We start from the raw sequence: 18,921 nt of genomic DNA on the forward strand, positions 1-18,921 counted from the left end.
TCTTTTCTTTTAAGAGTCTTAATAGTTTTAGCTCTTACATTTAGATCATTGATCTATTACTTCATTCTTTCACATTTGCATATTCAGTTTTCTCAGCGCCATATGTTAAAAAGACTGTCTTTGCCCTGTTGAATAATCTTGGCACTTTTGTTGGAAAATTAGTTTATTATACACTTGTGGGTTTAATTTCTGGTTTCTTTTTTCTATCCTCTTGGTCTGTTTGTGTGTCTTTATCTTAGTACCAACTGTTTTAGTAACCATACCTTTGTAATAAGTTTCAAAATTGGAAGGTGTTAGTCTTATACTTCTTATTTATTTTTTCTTTTTTTTTGAGATAGAGTCTCAAGCTGTTGCCCTGTGTAGTGTTGTGGCATCACAGCTCACAGCAACCTCCAGTTCTTGGGCTTAGGTGATTCTCTTGCCTCAGCCTCCTGAGTAGCTGGGACTACAGGCGCCTACCACAACGCCCGGCTATTTTTTTGTTTGCAGTTTGCCCAGGGCCGGGTTTGAACCCGCCACCCTTGGTATATGGGGCCAGCGCCCTACTCACTGAGTCACAGTGCTGCCCATGCTTTTCTTTTTCTTATTTCCTGAAGTTGACACTTAGATGGTTGATTTCAGATTTTTATTCTTTTAAATATAGTCATGTGCTGCATACCAATGTTTTGGTCAACAGTGGACCACATAAAAACAGGGATCTGGTATTTTTACTGTATATCTTCTATAATTAGATATGTTTAGAAGACAGGTACTTACCATGTGTGACAGTTGCCTACAATATTTGGTGCAGTAACAGGTTTGGTGCTGTACAGGTTTGCAGCGAGCTGACCATGTGGCTGAGGAGTGGCAGGTATAGTGGGCGTGCTGTCCAGGCTGATGTGAGTTCAGTGTGACCCTGCGTGGTGTGCCCTGTGTGCATCTGGGACCGAGAGTTCCTCTGTGAGCCCTGCTTCAGCTGCACCCCACAACTTGATAAGTTGTGGTTTCATTTTCAATTATTTCAAAAAATTTTTAATTTCTCCTAAGACTATCTTTGATCCATGTGTTATTTAGAAGGGATTATTTTCCACTTATTTTGGGGTTTTCTACTTTTTTTGTTTTTATTGATTTTTAGCTGATTCCATTGGGGCCTGAGGGTCGACATTGTTAAATTTGTGATGATACGTTTTATGGCCCAGGATGTCTTCTGTCTTGGTGACTGTTCTTCATGAGCTTGGGAAGAGGGTGTGTCCTTTGGTCTTGGGACGCAGTATTCTGTGGATGTCCATTTATGCAGTTGATGGAGGAGGCTGTGGAGTTCATCTGTGCCCCTGCTCACTTCCTTTCTGCCAGATCTTTTCTGTTTCTGATAGACGGGTGTTAAAGCCTCCAACCGGGATCGTAGATTTATGTATTTTTCCATGCAAAGTATATATGGCAAAAACCGATAGAAGGGCAAGTAGGCCAGTTTTTGACATGGGTATTTTAACACTCTCTTTTTTTAGGGCACATACACTTTAAGGACTATATGTCTTCTTAGCGAATTGACCCTTTATCATCATGTAATGCCCAACTTTATCCCCGATAACTTTCCTTGCTTTGAATTCTACTCTGTCTGAAAATGACAGTGCCACTCACTCTGCACCCTGGGTAGAGTTCTGTGGCATCACAGCTCACAGCAGGGTAGAGGGCTATGGCATCACAGCTCACAGCAGGGTAGAGTGTTATGGCATCACAGCTCACAGCAGGGTAGAGCGCTTTGGTGTCACAGCTCACAGCAGGGTAGAGCGCTTTGGTGTCACAGCTCACAGCAGGGTAGAGTGTTGTGGTATCACAGCTCACAGCAGGGTAGAGCGCTGTGGCGTCACAGCTCACAGCAGGGTAGAGGGCTATGGCGTCACCGCTCACAGGAGGGTAGAGCGCTATGGCATCACAGCTCACAGCAGGGTAGAGGGCTATGGCATCACAGCTCACAGCAGGGTAGAGGGCTATGGCATCACAGCTCACAGCAGGGTAGAGGGCTGTGGCATCACAGCTCACAGCAGGGTAGAGGCTATGGCATCAGCTCACAGCAGGGTGGAGGGCTGTGGCATCACAGCTCACAGCGGAGTAGAGTGCTATGGCATCACAGCTCACAGCAGGGTAGAATGCTATGGCATAACAGCTCACAGCAACCTTAAACTGTTGGGCTTGAGCAATCCTCTTGCCTTGGCCTCGTGAGTAGCTGGGACTATAGATGGCCACCTCTATGCCTGACTAGTTTTTCTATTTTTAGTAGAGGTGGGGGCTCACTCTTGCTCAGTCTGGTCTCAGACTCCTGAGCATAAGCAGTCTACCTGCCTTGGCCTCTGAGTGCTGAGATGACAGGTGTGAGCCACTGAGCCCGGCCTGATCTGTTGATGTGTGTTTCCCATGACCACATGGTAAAAGTCAGTTTTGGTGAATTGCTTATCATTGGTTCATATGGGGTCTAGAATACAGTGAATACATTTTTTTCTTCATATTATAAGTATTTTGTATCAACTTTAATTTTTTTCATAAATTTTAGAATGAATTATGAAAAAACGTGCTGTTGCTGATTTTTTTTTTTTTTTTCTTTTCGTTAAAGGACAGTGCAGGAGAAGGTGTTCTGGTGAAGACTCTCAGAGCTGCCAATAGGAAACTCACCCCCATTGATTTCCATGACATAAATGTCGATAAAGGTGGTTTTGATCTTACTGACCCCATGAAACATGGGGAAGCATCTCCTCATCCATTCCAGTATTCAGCATTGGATTCAGAGACAGCTTTGCGTGAGAACAGATGTGTAGACCCCAAGGATTCCACACTGTCCGTTCAGAAACACTTGGACGCAGCATCTTTGAAGCCTGCTTGTGACAAGGAGATTCACCCTGCTGATGTTCCTTGGTCACCAACATGTGAAAGGCGGACGTGTGAACGTCATGAATCCACTGAGAACAGTGGAAACGGTAGGTGTCCTTAAAAAAAGAAAAAGGAACTACAGAAATGAGATGTTTGTACCTTTTGAATAGGATATATTTACATGTGGAATTTTCCAGTCTTTCATACAGGAAATATTTAAGTGTTTTCTAGATTAAAATAAATTTTTTTAATCTATTACAGGGCGGATTGCTTAGAAATAATATTTTAGATGAGGGATCGAGTGGAAGTGGACCTTTCTAGGTCTGAGCATTCTTTTCCTTCACCCCTTATTCTCCATTCCAGACATTATTGTAAGTAAGGCTGGATCATCAGAGAGATACTTTTCTTTTGGGGGAAATGGATTTTCTTTTGTCTAACTTTTTTTTTTTTTTTTTTTTTTTTTGAGACAGAGTCTCACTCAGTTGCCCTTAGTAGAGTACCATGGCGTCATAGTTCACAGCAACCTCAAACTCTTGGGCTCAAGTGATCATCTTGTCTCAGCCTTCCAAGTTGCTGGTACTAGAGGTGCCGACTACAGTATCTGGCTGTTTTTAGAGCTGGGGTCTCCTCTTGCTCAGGCTGGTCTTGAACTCCTGAGCTCAGGTGATCCACCTGCCTCGGCTTCCCAGAATGTTCTTTTTTCTAACTAGTTTTGAGCAGACTTCAGTACTGTTGATAAGTAAGGCAATTATCTAAATAAAAATTATTTGAGAATGTTTTATCATTTTAGCTGTTACATGTATCATTGGATATTTGTGGAATTTTATATTTTAGAAACAATTCTCCCAGAGAGTGTGGTCTATCAAAATGAAGAGGGCAGATGGGTCACTGACCTTGCCTATTACACCTCTTTTAGTAACGAGCAAGACTTAAATACATCTGTGAGTGGTGAGATGAATGAAGACTTCAGATCTGGTGGTAAGTATGTGGATACCTGCATTTGTTATACCGTTTTCATTGTTTCTAATGGTGTTTCTGAGCTAGCCCATACATGGTGTTTAGCCACATCCTGTCTCTTCTGGAATATCATTGTATTCTGGGATTTTTCCACTTCTTTTTGTAGGAACCAAGGCTTGAGTTGGTCAGTCTTGGTCACTGCGGGATGAGCTGAGCTACGTTCTGAAGCAGAGGCAACAAGGCAGCCTCCACTCACTTCTGTTTAGAGCCTGTAGCGCTATAGGGCTGAAAGGGACGTCAGGCTCTGCTTGGCCGCTTTCAAAGTTCTGTCCTTTCAAATGTTCTGGTAAATCAGCACTTACAAAAACAAATCCATTTTGAAGTAAAAGCTAAGAAATGTGGTGGAAATGATGGAAGAAAAGTGACCAAAAAAGATACTAATCAGCTGGGCGCGGTGGCTCACGCCTGTAATCCTAGCTCCCTGGGAGGCTGAGGCGGGTGGATTGCTTGCGGTCAGGAGTTTGAGACCAGCCTGAGCAAGAGTGAGACCCCATCTCTTAAAAAAAAATAGGCAGGCCTGGTTACTTGGGAGGCTGTGGCAGGAGGATCATTTGATCCCAGGAGTTGGAGGTTGCTGTGAGCTATGATGACGCCACAGCACTTTACCAACGGTGACAAAGTGAGACTCTATCGCAAAAACAAAACAAAAAAAATACTAATAAACAAGTTTCAAGGGATAAGAGCATTAAAAGGGGCAGTTAGGTTTGTCGCTTGGCATACCCTCTGCTGGTGTGAAGGTGTGAGCTGGTGGGTCTGCAGAGTGCCAGGGCAGGGCACTTCCAGCCAGTGAGGATGTGAGGGTCTGCCGGCCTGCAGCCCCCAGTGCCTGGATGCTCTGTGGCTGGAATGAGGAGAGGAGGTCACTGGCCTGTGAAGGCCAGTCTTATTTTTTTATTTTTTATTTTTTGTAGAGACAGAGTCTCACTTTATGGCCCTCGGTAGAGTGCCGTGGCCTCACACAGCTCACAGCAACCTCCAACTCCTGGGCTTACATGATTCTCTTGCCTCAGCCTCCCGAGTAGCTGGGACTACAGGCGCCCGCCACAACGCCCGGCTATTTTTTGGTTGCAGTTTGGCCGGGGCGGGTTTGAACCCGCCACCCTCGGTATATGGGGCCGGCGCCCTTCGGACTGAGCCACAGGCGCCGTCCAAGGCCAGTCTTATTTTTAATAGGCTCAGACGGGGCCTGGGGAAGAAGTGATTCTTGCTACTGCTTGTACAAATCTTCTAACCACCGAGGATGTGGAAGTCCAGAGATAGATGAGGCAGGATTTCAACACTTCTGAGACTGTCTATTAGCCAAGAGCAATGAGGCAGGAATACAGAGCACGGCGATCATCATAAGGGACAGAAACCAAAACCCTTTGGGGTTCAGAGAATAAATGACTTTTATACGAGTAGGTAGCAGGAGAAGTTCACACAGGAGATCACTGTTAAGATCAAAGTTCAGTGGGCAATCCTTTGGGGTGTGTGTGGGGATTTCACATGGAAGGAAAATTCAGTTGAAAGGGAATGAGGGGGTGAAGCTTGGGCATGTTCTGAGAGGGTGAATGGTCCAGCGGGGCTGGTGTTTGTGGCAGGTGAGGGGAGCACGAACGAGACCAAGGGATGAAGCTGGAGAGTTAAGCAGGGCTGGGTTGTGGATGGGGTTTGGACTGCTGTGCCCCAGAGCTGGGGCTCGTTTGGTGAGTAAGCAGTGGGTGCTTCCACTCCAGCTCGTTTGTGAGTCTCCTGGCAGTGATGGTCACTTGAATTGAGAGGGTTCTTAGGATGTTGTAGAAATCTTGCTGCCACAATGAAAATGAAAAGAAAATAGCTAATTAAAGACAGAAGTAGAATAGTTAGGTGGCTGGATATCAGAGGATGGTAGAGAAGCAAGAAAAGAATGCAGTCTAAGTTACTGGGGAAGTGGCAACACCATCCACTGAAGTAGAGGGAAACAGAAGAAAGTGGAGGGCTTTTTGGTGATTATGTTTGTAGTGGAGGTAACCACAGCCATATTTTCAGAAGTTGTAAATAGGGGTTGGAAATTTGAAGTTATCATTAAGACTTGATCAGTGATGCCTTGATTTTATTTTATTTTATTTTTTTTTTGAGACAGAGTCTTACTTTGTTACCCTTGGTAGAATGCTGCAGTGTCATAGCTCACAGCAACCTCAAACTCTCAGGCTAAGTGATTCTCTTGCCTCAGCCTCCCAAGTAGCTGGGGCTACAGGTGCCTGCCACAACACCCGGTAATGATGCCTTGATTTTAAAAAGACACTGAAGGTACAGACTGAACAGTGGATTTGACTTTGTCACTTAAAAAGTTGATGGTTGACTTGGTGCCCATGGCTCGGTGGTTAGGGCACCAGCCACATACACCAAGGCAGACGGGTTTGAACCGGCCTGGGCTTGCTAAGCAACAGTGATGACAACTGCAACAAAAAGTAGCTGGGCGTTGTGGCAGGTGCCTGTAATCCAGCTACTTTGGAAGCTGAGGCATGAGAATCGTTTAAGCCCAAGAGTTTGAGGTTGCTGTGAACTGTGACACCACGTCACTCTACCAAGGGCGACATAGTGAGACTCTGTCTCAAAAAAAAAAAGAGAGAAAGAAAAGCACATAAAGTATTCTGACATTTTTGTAGAAAGGCAAGAGAGGGGAGGACACCACATACACGTGTGTGCATGCATGTGCTTGTTAAATACAGCAGAAAGATAAAAAAGATAAACTGATTACAAGAAGAAGATTTAGACAGTGAGAGGGTTCAGCATATCAATCCATTGTTTGGTTCAGTGGTAAACTGAATCAGGGACGGGGTACTTTTCAGTGTATGCTTGTTAAAGCCTTTGGTTAATTTTGAAAAACTTTATTGAAGTATAATGTTCATATACCTTTTGGATTTTTAATTATTACTATTAAAGAAATAAAATAAAGGGTGGCACCTGTGGCTCAGTGAGTGGGGCGCCGGCCCCATATGCCGAGGGTGGCGGGTTCAAGCCCAGCCCCGGCCAAACTGCAACAACAAAAAGAATAGCCGGGCGTTGTGGCGGGCTCCTGTAGTCCCAGCTGCTCGGGAGGCTGAGGCAAGAGAATCATGTAAGCCCAGGAGCTGGAGGTTGCTGTGAGCTGTGTGACGCCACGGCACTCTACCAAGGGCAGTAAAGTGAGACTCTGTCTCTACAAAAAAAAAAAAGAAATAAAATGAAAATAGATAATGGAAACTCTTACTGAAATTATTCTTGTGCTTGGGGAATAAAGAGTAGCCAGGTGGGAAAGGGTGAGTGGTGTGGGTCTGAGGAAGCAGGGACAAGGAGGGGAGGCTGTCCACAAAAAATGAGTGAGTGAAGTGATGGTGGTGTTGATCAGTGTGATTGAAGCGTTCCACATTGTACATCAAACCATCACATTGTACCCCATAAATGTATACAGTTATGATTTTAATTAAAGATTAATTTTTAAAAAATGAAAAAATAAAAGACTGGTGGTGGAAACAGGATGGGTGCTGAAAAAGGAAGGATGGGCCAGATCAAGGGGAACAGGTGGGATAGCGTGAATGAAAAGGGCGCCTTTGTATAGAAGGGGAGACAGGAGTTTTTAAAATATAAGAAAAGGCTCGGCACCTGTAGCTCAGCAGCTAGGGCACCAGCCACAGATACTGGAGCTAGCGGGTTTGAGCCCAACCTGGGCCTGCCAAACAACAATGACAACTATAACCGAAAAGGCACTCTACCAAGGGTGACATAATGAGACTCTGTCTCAAAAAAAAAAAAAAAAAAAACAATGTAAGTAAAGAAGATATTCAGAAAAGGAAGTTGACCAATGGCCTGATTTTATAATGCCCAAGTCATTTTTAATGAAAATTTACCCATTTACAAACATTTTTGTTTTTTTGAGACAGAGTCTCACTATATTGCCCTCCATAGAATGCAGTGGCATCACAGCTCACAGCAACCTCTAACTCTTGGGCTTAAGCAATTCTCTTGCCTCTGCCTCCTAAGTAGCTGGGACTACAGGTACCTGCCACAATGCCTTGCTATTTTTTGTTGTTGTTGTTGAAGTCCTCATTGTTGTTTGGCAGGCCTAGGTGAGATTCAACCTGGCAGCTCTGGTGTATGTGGCTGGTGCCCTAGCTGCTGAGCTATAGGTGCTGAGCCCCCATTTACAAACTTTATTCAAAAAAATTTCCCTAAGAAATACTACCCTAACCAGGCATGGTGGCTCACACCTGTAAGCTCATCAGTTTGGGAGGCCAAGGTGGGAGTATCGCTTGAGCTCAGGAGTTTGAGATTAGCCTAAGCAACATAGCAAGACCGCATCTCTACAAAAAAATAAAAAATTAGCCAGGTGTCCTGATGGGTGCCTGTAGTCCCAGTCTCAGCTTGGAGGCTGAGACAACAGGATCACACGAACTCAGGAATTTGAGGTTGGTGTGAGTTATCCTACTGCACTGCAGCCTGGGCAGCAGAGCAAGCCTGTCTCCCTCATCTCTTGTCCAGCTCCCCTGCTTACAGGGCCTTATGTCCAAGGTACTGCGTCACTTCTGCTTACAGCCTTACAAGGTCCCCTTCAAAATGTAATCACGAAGCATTCAGGTGTCAAATGAGAGGACTGCAGTCAATTAGGCATGGAGTCTTATAAAAAATGAAGTGTTGGTGCCCACTGTGGCACCCCGTTACTGCAGGCATGAACCCGCTGGGACATGGGTTGAGGTACATGCCCGCCAGAGGTGGGCTTCCCGTCCGTCCTGGGAGAGCCCTGAGCAACCTCTGTCATGGCTTTTTATTGAAGCAATAAATAAAAATATTGAATATCTGTTTTTTTGAATAAAGTTTGTAAATGGGGGCTCAGCACCTATAGCTCAGCAGCTAGGGCACCAGCCACATAAAACAGGTGTGGGGACCCACGTACTTGAGCTTAAAGATCATTACATGCTCTTTCCCCACGGGCCAGACTCCCTTCCTGCTGTACCGGGAATGTCCAAAGTATGACACCTGCTTGCTAAGGGACCACTGCTCTCATCTCATTAACGCATGCAGCTGCTTGAGGGCTTGTCCCCGGGCAGCAGAGCATCTCCACGCTGTCAGGAGATTGTCTCGCTCCCAGCGCCTTCAGGAGTCAGCAGCTCCTTCTACCAGCCTGGTGCTCGGTTTCATACAATGAAGTTCTATTTTCTTATTGCCTATGAGCAGACCAGGTAACATAGTATTATTATGGATCTTTCTTTAACTGAAGACTCTCTTAAAGGTGAGAGAAAAAGTATTTAGGAATATAATAAATGGTATTTTGAGCTCTATACCCAAGGATTAAAAAACCACGTGGATAGCTAGGCATTGTTGTGGGTGACTATAGTCCCAGCTACTTGAGAGGCTGAGGCAAGAGGATTGCTCAGGCTCAAGAGTTTGAAGTTGTTGGGAGCTATGATGCCACATTACTCTACTCATGGTGACAGCGTATGACTTTGTCTCAAAACAAACAAACAAAAAAAAAAAACTGGCTTGGCGCCTATGGCTCTAGCGGCTAAGGCACCAGCCACATACACCTGAGCTGGCGGGTTCGAATCCACCCCAGGCCCACCAAACAACAATAATGGCTGCAACCAAAAAAAAAATAGCTGGGCATTGTGGCAGGTGCCTGTAACCCCAGCTACTTGGGAGGCAGAGGCAGGAGAATTGCTTGAGCCCAGGAGTTTGAGGTTGCTGTGAGCTGTGATGCCATGGCACTCTACCCAGGGTAACAGCTTGAGGCCCTATCTCAAAAAACAAAACAAAACAAAAACCCACTTGATATGTAACTCATCACAGTAAATTTATTTCTTCTGGGCTGCCCTGTTGTGGGCAGAGCTCCCTACTGCCCTCTCTTGCTATGAGATTTGGTTGGTTGGTACTTTCACATTTTGGGGCAGCGGCCTTTGATGTCCCTTGCATCCCAGATCTTGTACAGACTCTTTATAGGAACATATTTTTGTGAAATACTGATTTTTCACGTAGTTTTGAGAGCTTCAGGGTTCTCCCGATGCTCATTTACAGGTTAAGAGTATGTTCACTGATTAAGAATGTGTTCATATGAGAACTGGTGGTCTCACAATGTCAAGAGCTGGCACTGTTCTGATCGGGAAGACTCCCGAGTGGCCTTTGGTCCCCTGCTTGCCTCACTGGAAGTGCTGTCCTGTGTCCATTCTCGTTTGTCTCTTACTTCTAGGTTGTCAGGGTGGGACTGTGGTCCCAGGAGGGTGTGTGGGCCTAACTGGGCCCTGATAACGAAGGAGAGTGAGGCGCTTCCCTGGGGGACTGTCCCTTTCGGTTCCCGTCCTCTTCCCCTTTTCTGCTGTAACCCCAGTGCCAAGCAGGGCCTGGAGCGGACCTCAGACAGCACCCTGGAGTCCAGCCACAGGCTTTTTTCATTTAGCAAATGTGTCCAATTCTTATAATCCTAACGCTTCACGCAGCTCACGTGCCTCCTGGTTTGGTAGTATCTGTCCACTCCCAGAGTGCTCAGCGGGCCCTGTCCTGCTGTGCCCAGTTACCCCTTTGCCTGAGAGGTTGGTAATGTGGGATCAGCTGCCATTCTGCCCTCCAGTGGGAGCTGAGGTGCTCAGCAGGCACTTTGAAGACAGATGGTAGGTGACCACCAGTCCCTGTTTGCCCAGAATGGGATTTCCCGGGACATGAGACTTTCCTAGACTGGGATATTTTCAGGCAAATGGGTGCTTGGTGATCCTAGGCTCAAGTACATGGTGAGCCTGTTGGTCTGATGGCTCACCAAGGAGGGACCCCTCCTCAAAGCTAAACTTAATTGAATGTTTTATAGATAAAAAGCTCGTGTTGTAAAGCCCTTGGAGGAATAAATTAGGCAAATTTCTTTTTTTTTCTTTTTTGTAGAGACAGAGTCTCACTGTACCGCCCTCGGGTAGAGTGCCGTGGCGTCACACGGCTCACAGCAACCTCTAACTCTTGGGCTTACGCGATTCTCTTGCCTCAGCCTCCCGAGCAGCTGGGACTACAGGCGCCCGCCACAACACCCGGCTATTTTTTTTGTTGCAGTTTGGCTGGGGCTGGGTTTGAACCCGCCACCCTCGGCATATGGGGCCGGCGCCCTACTCACTGAGCCACAGGCGCCGCCCATAGGGCAAATTTATAAGTGATAAAATCAGTCACGGTAAGGTGTTCATTAGTAGAAGTTGACAACCCGGTCACACAGGGTACAGACGCCCCTGTCATGAGTAGGAGCTTTCACAGGCTTGTTAACATTTTATTTCCTTGGTTTTTCATTTCCTGATTAGCTAACTTGTATTTTGTGCTGGTGTTTAAATTGGCCTTAGTGTAATATAATTATATAAACTTACTCTTTTTTTAAGCTGAAGCATTTGATTTGATTGCACAAGATGAAGAAGAATTTAATAAAGAGCATCAGTTTATACAGGTTTGTAATTATTTGCTTTACTCAAAGTTTAAAATTTTTCTTTATTAATTTTAATGTAGGCAAAATGTTAATTTCTTTCTGAATAAATATATAGAATAGAATTATTTTTCTTAAGGTTTGAAAACTCCTTTTTCCTTCATTTTCTAGATTATTAATTGAAGAATACTGATACAATGCTATATGTCTTTTATTTACTTTAAATGGCTTTTATATCCTTCCTGGATATTTCCATAGTTTAGAAAGCATGGTTTGTTTGTTTTTATTTTTCTCCAATGTTTTTTTTTTCTTTTTCCTTTTTTGAATATTGTGGAAGATAGAGGGTATACAAGTTGAGTTCTAGTGGGGAAGGCTGGGGGCTGTGCTCTCTGTCCCCATCACATGAAATGAGGTGATGCTGTTTGTTATAAAAATAAATCCCTCCCTAAAGAGTCTTACTTACAGCACACTTTGATTAAGCAATATATTAAGATAATGCATATTATAGCTCAAGCATTAAAAAATAAAGTTCCGGTTTCCATTCCCTTGGTTTAGTCGGTAGGACGCTGGGCACACACAGGGGGTGGCAGTTTGCACCCAGGCCAGCTAAACAGCAACGACAGCTACAACAAAAGAGTAGCCGGGCGCTGTGGCGGGCGCCTGCAGTCCCAGCTGCTCGGGAGGCTGAGGCAGGAGAAGCCCTTAAGCCCAGGAGTTGGAGGTTGCTGTGAGCTGTGATGCTACGATACTCTACTGAGGATGACAGAGACTGTATTTCCCAATAAATAAATAAATAAATAAATAAATAAATAAAGTTCTCTTGTTTGGTCTTCATTAGCTGTAGTAGTCATATACACTTAAATTTGTCCAATTTTTTTTTGTTCAGTTTATAAAAAATTACTTTTGAAATTTTCTTGAATAATTTTAGTTTTAGATACTGGAAAAACAGAAAGCTTGGGAGAAAGAAAATGACAATAACTTTCTCCCTAGGAAGAAAACATGGATGCTCAGGACATTTCAGCTGCACTGGGGGACACATCCTGGGGAGCACCAGTGAATTATCTACTGAATAAATCTCCTAACACATCGGATTTGAGTAAAGATGAGGCCAGTTACTTACGTCTGTCTTTAGGAGAGTTCTTTGCTCAAAGATCGGAAGCTCTTGGTTGCCTTGGTGGCAGTAAAAATGTGAAAAGAGTAAGTATTCAATGTGCTAGAAGTGGTTTAAGTCACCAGATCTTCTATTTTAAATGCCATGATGGTATAGCTCAAGCATAGTAACTTTACAGTAGAGACACAAAGGCGTTAGAATAGTGGTCGTATGTAACACTCGGGTTTGATAGACTCTGACTCTAGTTCTACCACTGCCTTCTAATTAGTTTTATGATGTTGAACAGTTTAACTCTTCTATTCCATAATTCCCCATTTGTAAGACAGCATGCTGTTTTATAGGGTTTTTTGGTGGGTGCATGTGGGAGTCCTTAAGGGAAGGGTCATATCCTAATGTGCTTGCATTGTTAGTAATAATGATTTAATAATAGTTTGAGACCAGTTTTAAAGTATTAGTTCTAAGTATAAGTATGCTAGGAATTGAATTAAGAAAATGATTGCAGAGGATGGGCAAAGGAAAACAGCAGAGAAGTGGATGGAGAAAATCCTAAGCCCAGTGCAAAATGTGCTGGAGGCCTGTCACCTTTAAAACTCCAAAAGTGCCAGGCGAGGTGGCTCATGCCTATAATCCTAGCACTCTGGAGCCCAAGGCAGGTAGATTGCCTGAGCTCATGGGTTTGAGAACAGCCTAACCAAGAGGGAGACCCCCACCCCCACAGCCCCACCCCTGTCCCTAAACAAACAAACAAACAAACAAAAAATAGCCGGGCATTGTGGTGGGCACCTGTGGTCCCAGCTACTTGGGAGGCTAAGGCAAGAGAATCACTTAAGCCCAAGAATTTGAGGTTGCTGTGAACTGTGACAGCATAGCACTCTACACCGATGTATGTGGCCAGCACCCTACTCACTGAGCTACAGTCTTTTGATTGATTAAAATATAATACATGTAAAAATTTAAAAATGCAAGCAGTTCAGATAGTGCTAAGTACAGGCTGATCATGGTGACATCTGAGGGGATAATTTGAATTGGCACCTAAGTGGCGAAAAGGAGGGAGTGCCCTAAGATGTGGGGAATGAATGTTCTCAGCAAAGGGAGACCGTCTGTGGAGAGGCCTGCAGTTAGTAGCTGAAGTGGCAAATTGGAGGAACAGAAAGCAGGCAGAGAGCCCTAAGGGGAGAGGTGTGTGGGGATGGGGGTAGAAGGGGTCATGATGGCAGCCAGATCATGAGGACTCCTTGAAGGAGTTGGGTTTTATCTCATGAACTGGGAGGAAGTGCTTGAAGGCAGGAGGGGACTGTGTCTGTACCTGGACCCACCATCCAGCAGGATGCCATCATTTTCCAAGCGCCTGCTGAAACAAGTCAGCAAAATCACAGAAGAAAAGATGTGGGCAGAGGGAGGAGATGAGGATGGGGACGAGGATAATAGACAGACAAGGTCATTAAGTATGAGGATTCTGCTGGGCATGGTGGCTCATGCCTGTAATCCTAGGATGCTGGGAGGCCAAGGCAGGTGGGTTGCCTGAGCTCAGGAGTTTGAGACCAGCTTGAGCAAGAGTGAGACCCCATGTTTAAAAATAGCTAGGTGTTGTGGGTGCCTGAGGTCCCAGCTACTCTGGAGGCTGAAGGAAGAGGATCACTTGAGCCTAAGAGTTTGAGTTTGCTGTGAGCATTGATGCCGCAGCACTGTACACAGGGCGACAGAGTGAGACTGTCTCAAAAACAAAAACAACCAAACAAATGAGGATTTAAGATTTACTCTGGAGGTAGAATTAAAGTACTTGTTGATAAATATCATATATAGAATTAGGGTTATTGGAAGGAATGTTTACTGAAACTGAATTTCACTTTTATATTAGATGTAGTATTAGAAATCATAGTTGACTCTGAATCTGAACAGTGGCCTTGTTCCAACTTGTGCAGTGAATGAAAATAAATACTTTAAAGAGGTGGATTTTCTGTCTGAATCGATTGGGATTTTTGAGAGTAGGACAGAGTTCCAAGAGTAACTGAATTCCTTCTTAAACAGATGAACAAAACACTGGATTATGGAAAAATAGATTTATTATTTAGATTCTTAATTTTGATATTAGGTGTGAAATTTTACTTGCCTCAAAGTTACTGGACCAAGTGAAGCAATTCTGAAGTGACAGTTAGTCAGTGGGTTCGCCCTTTAGGTCTGTCTTGGGAAGGTCATGGAGGAGAGATGTGTGGGGATCACTTGTCCCTTAGTGACCTCCTAGAACGAGAATGCTGCTAAAAGTTCTGTGCAAGTCAGTGGGAAAGTAAACAAATCTTAATATGGATGTATTGATTCTATGAAGTAGGATACCCTTACGTTCTTTTTTTCACTATGTTGCCTTTGGGACAGTGCCGTGGCGTCACAGCTCACAACAACCTGGAACTCTTGGGATCAAGTGACTCTCTTGCCTCAGCCTCCCAAGTAGCTGGGACTACAGGCCCTTGCCACAATGCCCGGCTATTTTTTTGTTGTTGTCCTTGTTGTTTTTAGCAGGCCAGGGCTGGGTTCAAACCAGCCAGCCCCTGTGTATGTGGCCAGTGCCCTAACAACTGAACTATGAGGACCGACCCTATATCCTTATGTTCCCTGTTTCAGGAGGCAAGAGTTTTTGTTTTTTTCACATTGATATTGCCACTGATGATTAAACAGTGCCTAATACTAATACTTATTGAAGGTATTAAGTGTCATTTCTGTGTTGTTTTAATTTGGATTTCTCAGTAAGGGCAACTTATTTGACAATATTAGTTGTAATGATTAAAAGATATCTAGCATTAAGGAAATTAAAGCTCTATCTGGACTTTTAATGTTCGTTCTTAGTAATTTGAGGTTAAGTGGGAAGAACAGTTCTTTTGAAGTCATCTTTTTAGCTGTGTTACCAGTATGAGATAAAGTCTAGAATTTATCAAATAAGTCGAAAACTAAGGAACTAATTCATGTTTAATTATTTTGTAGCCATCATTTGGTTATTTTATTAGATCACCAGAAAAGAGCGCACCTGTTGCTTTAATAAGAAAATCAGATGTATCAAGAAGTAATTTGGAAAAAGACATGAGTCATCTTAACCATGTTCTGTTTTCAGGTAATGGATCATATTATAGAAATTCTAAGGAATCTTTGTTTTTTTAACCTGTTATTAAGTATTTTGTGATTATTTTGAGGTTTAGGCTACAATAATCTAAGTATGATCAAATTTTCTTGATCAACTTAAAATTACTGAGCATCTGCTGTTTGTTGGTGCGATGTCTTGTGCTGCGTATCATGTGAAGTCGCACAAGCCATGCCCCACTGCTTAGGGGCCTGCATCCCAGCGGAAGAGTTGAGATTACTCTAAAGAACCACTGACTTCCGAATTCAGTTTATTGTATATTTGTGAAATGTTTAAAGCTAAAAAATAGTAAATGAGTTTATATGTGTATATGTAAGGGAGAGATTAAAATTCACAATTTTTCTTTAAAGTTTATACTTTGCAGAATTGAGCCACATTAACTATGCTGTTGTCCTTTGTCCAAATGACTTTACATTTAAACAGTTACAGTGAAAGTGACTATTTGGGCTAAAAAGATTTCTTCCTTGGTGGTTAGTAATTTTTATTGATCATTATGTATACTTGTAAGTTGAATACTGTAAATTTCCTGCAGGAAATTTAAATGAGCAGTCCCAGACTCAACTAAGTGAAGGATCAGTAACCCTCCAGTTTGAAGCAGTGGAGAGCACTTCACAAATGGATGAGAGTGATGTGACCTTAACAGCTGGTGAAGGCAAACCAGAAGTAAGCGTCCCATGAAGGGATTGTGAGAGTGTCTCGTTATAGTTCTTGTGTAAGGTCAAGACAAGATCACCTGTGAAAAATACATACGGTTTAACTTTTTCTTTTTCTGGCTTCAAGTTTATTACAAATGCTTTTTAACTTTAAAAATATTCTTTTATTTTTAACAAATCCAAAAGAATTAGTTAAAAATGGAGCAGTGAATGAATTATCACAAAGTGTACACCTGTGTACTCCTCAGGTCAAGAAAGGAAACATTGCTGATACCTCAGAAACAATTTTTTTTGCACCCCTTCCAAACACTACTCCCTCCTTTAGACTTCTTTCTAACAATACATTAATCCCCCCCCACTCCTTTTTGAGACACAGTCTCAAGCTGTTGCCCTGGGTAGAGTGCTGTGGCATCACAGCTCACAGTAACCTCCAGCTCCTGGGCTTAAGTGATTCTTTTGCCTCAGCCCAGGAGCTGGGATGGCGCCCGCCGCAACACCTTGCTATTTTTTGGTTATAGTTGTCATTGTTGTTTGGTGGGCCTGGGCTGGATTCGAACCCGCCAGCTCAGTATAGCTGCTTGAGCTACATGTGCTGAGCTTAATTTCCTCCTTCTTTGAACTTGATATAAAAGAAACATGCAGCATATATTCCTTTGACTTTTTCATTTCACCACATATTTGCTATATGAGTATAACAGAAACTTATTTTCATTACTATATAGTGCTCCTTTACATAAATATTCTATAGCTTATATATCCGTTCTACTGGTGATGGACATTTGGGATATTTCTAGTATTCCGCAATTATAGAATAATGCTCTGTGAACAGCCTAGCACCTGTCTATTTTTGCATGTGCACACATCCGTGTGAGGTGGGTGCTTACGGGTGGAGTTTCTGGGTGCAGGGTCTGCTCACCTTTGCCCTGGTAGTTTAGCCTCATTTTCTAGAGTGGTTGTACCCATGTGGATTTCTAGCGTACGTGTGATAATTCCTGAGCTGCGCATCCTCACCATCACTTGGCATTATTGATCTGGAAGGAATGTAGTGAGGCCTCTGCTTTAATTTGCACTTCTCCGATCAGCAGTGAAGCTGAGTCCTTCTTTAGGTTTCTCGGCCATTTGGATAGCAGCTTCTGTGACCTACTTGTTCAAAGTCTCTTGTTCATTCTTCTGATGGATTGTGTGTCTTACTGATTTATAGGCTTCTTAACATATTCCAGAGTGAGCCTCTTGATGACTATGAGTGCTTCTCCAGTCTTCGTCCAGTCTGTGGCTTGCCTTTTCACCTCTTTAATGGTGTTTGTACTTCTCCGTTCTCTAGTGTGTCAGCTCTAAAATAAATTAGTGTCATAGCAGCCAGGGTTTCTTCCAGATGCTCTGTTGTGTTTCTTTGGTCTGTTTATTTATCTTGTGTCATATAACACTGTTGAACATCATAGCTTATAGTAAGTCTTTATCAGTGTAAGATTTCTCATCATACTTTTAAAGTATGGATTGCTTGAGCTCAGGAGTTTGAGACCAGACTGACCCAGAGCAAGACCCCATTTCTACTAAAAAAAAAAAAATAGAAAAACTAGCCAGGCATTGTGGCAGGCACCTATATTCCTAGCTACTGGGGAGGCTGAAGCGAGAGGATCGCCTGAGCTCACGTGTTTGAGGTTGCTATGAGCTACGATGCCACTTCACTCTACCCAGGACTAATGAACAAATAGCCTTCAATAAAAGCTGAAGGGCCACCGTCAGAACTCCACAAGCGGGCAGTGGTCCCCTGGGTCCACCTTTGAAAATTCGATCCATGTGTCTTGTCTCTTTCTTTCTGTCGTTTCTAACTTTATACTTCTTCACTCAGTCCCCACCAGATCCATAGATCGTAATGGACCCTGCCCCCCCGGGTGGCACCTGGCACCACATATTTCTCAGATATTGTTAATTTACCAGTTTTATTCTCTGTTTTATATTTTCTGATCTTCATTTCTTACCTCTTCTAGTTTCTGTGGATTTAATCTTTTTTTTTTTTTTTTTTTTGAGACAGTCTCACTTTGTTGCCCTGGGTAGAGTGTCATGGCGTCATAGCTCACAACAACTTCAAACTCTTGGGCTCAAATGATTCTCTTGCCTCAGCCTCCTGAGTAGCTGGGACTACAGGTGCCCTCCAGAATGCCTGGCTATTTTTTTTTTTTTTTTATTAAATCACAACTGTGTACATTAATGCAATCATGGGTTTTATATACAATTTGAAATATTTTCTTCAAACTGTTTAACATAGCCTTCATGGCATTTTCTTAGTTATTGTGTTAAGACATTCATATTCTATGTTTAGTAAATTTCACATGTATCCTTGTAAGATGCACCATAGCTGTGGTCCCACCAATTACCCTCCCTCCCACCATCCTCCCCCCACACCTGGCTATTTTTAGAGATGGGGTGTCACTCTGGCTCAGGCTGGTCTTGAACCTGTGAGCTAAGTCAGTCCACCTGTCTGGGCCTCCCAAGGGCTGGGATTACAGGCGTGAGCCATTCAACCTGGCCTCTGACTTGTTGAGATGAGTTCTTAGCTCATTGATTTTTCTTTCTGCCTTCTTGATTTATTTTTCTTTTCTCTCTTCTTCTTTCCCTTTCCTTTCCCTCTCCTTTCCTTGTTTTTCCTCTTTCCCCCCCTTTCTCATTTCCCCCTTTGTCCCTTTCTCCCTTCTGGTCCCTTCCCTTTCCTGTCTCCCTCTGTTGCCCTAGGTCCTAGTGTAGTGGCATCATCATAGCTCAACCTCAAACTCCTGGACTAGAGTAGTCATGTCCC

At 43.5% G+C, this 18,921-nt stretch overlaps 1 protein-coding gene across 2 annotated transcripts in view; it reads left to right on the top strand.

The window, feature by feature from the left end:
- CEP192 (centrosomal protein 192) overlaps window positions 1–18,921 on the top strand; it is a 151,132-nt gene that overhangs the window by 42,400 nt on the left and 89,811 nt on the right. For both annotated transcript variants that reach the window (XM_053571227.1, XM_053571228.1), the window contains exons 11-16: window positions 2,588–2,948; window positions 3,676–3,819; window positions 11,196–11,260; window positions 12,227–12,433; window positions 15,321–15,447; window positions 16,007–16,137. In XM_053571227.1, the coding sequence (XP_053427202.1) occupies window positions 2,588–2,948; window positions 3,676–3,819; window positions 11,196–11,260; window positions 12,227–12,433; window positions 15,321–15,447; window positions 16,007–16,137 (1,035 nt within the window). The remainder of the gene's footprint in view (window positions 1–2,587; window positions 2,949–3,675; window positions 3,820–11,195; window positions 11,261–12,226; window positions 12,434–15,320; window positions 15,448–16,006; window positions 16,138–18,921) is intronic.

The sequence above is a fragment of the Nycticebus coucang genome, chromosome 19 (assembly GCF_027406575.1).
Source record: "Nycticebus coucang isolate mNycCou1 chromosome 19, mNycCou1.pri, whole genome shotgun sequence".
In the NCBI taxonomy this organism is placed as follows: Eukaryota; Metazoa; Chordata; class Mammalia; order Primates; family Lorisidae; genus Nycticebus; species Nycticebus coucang.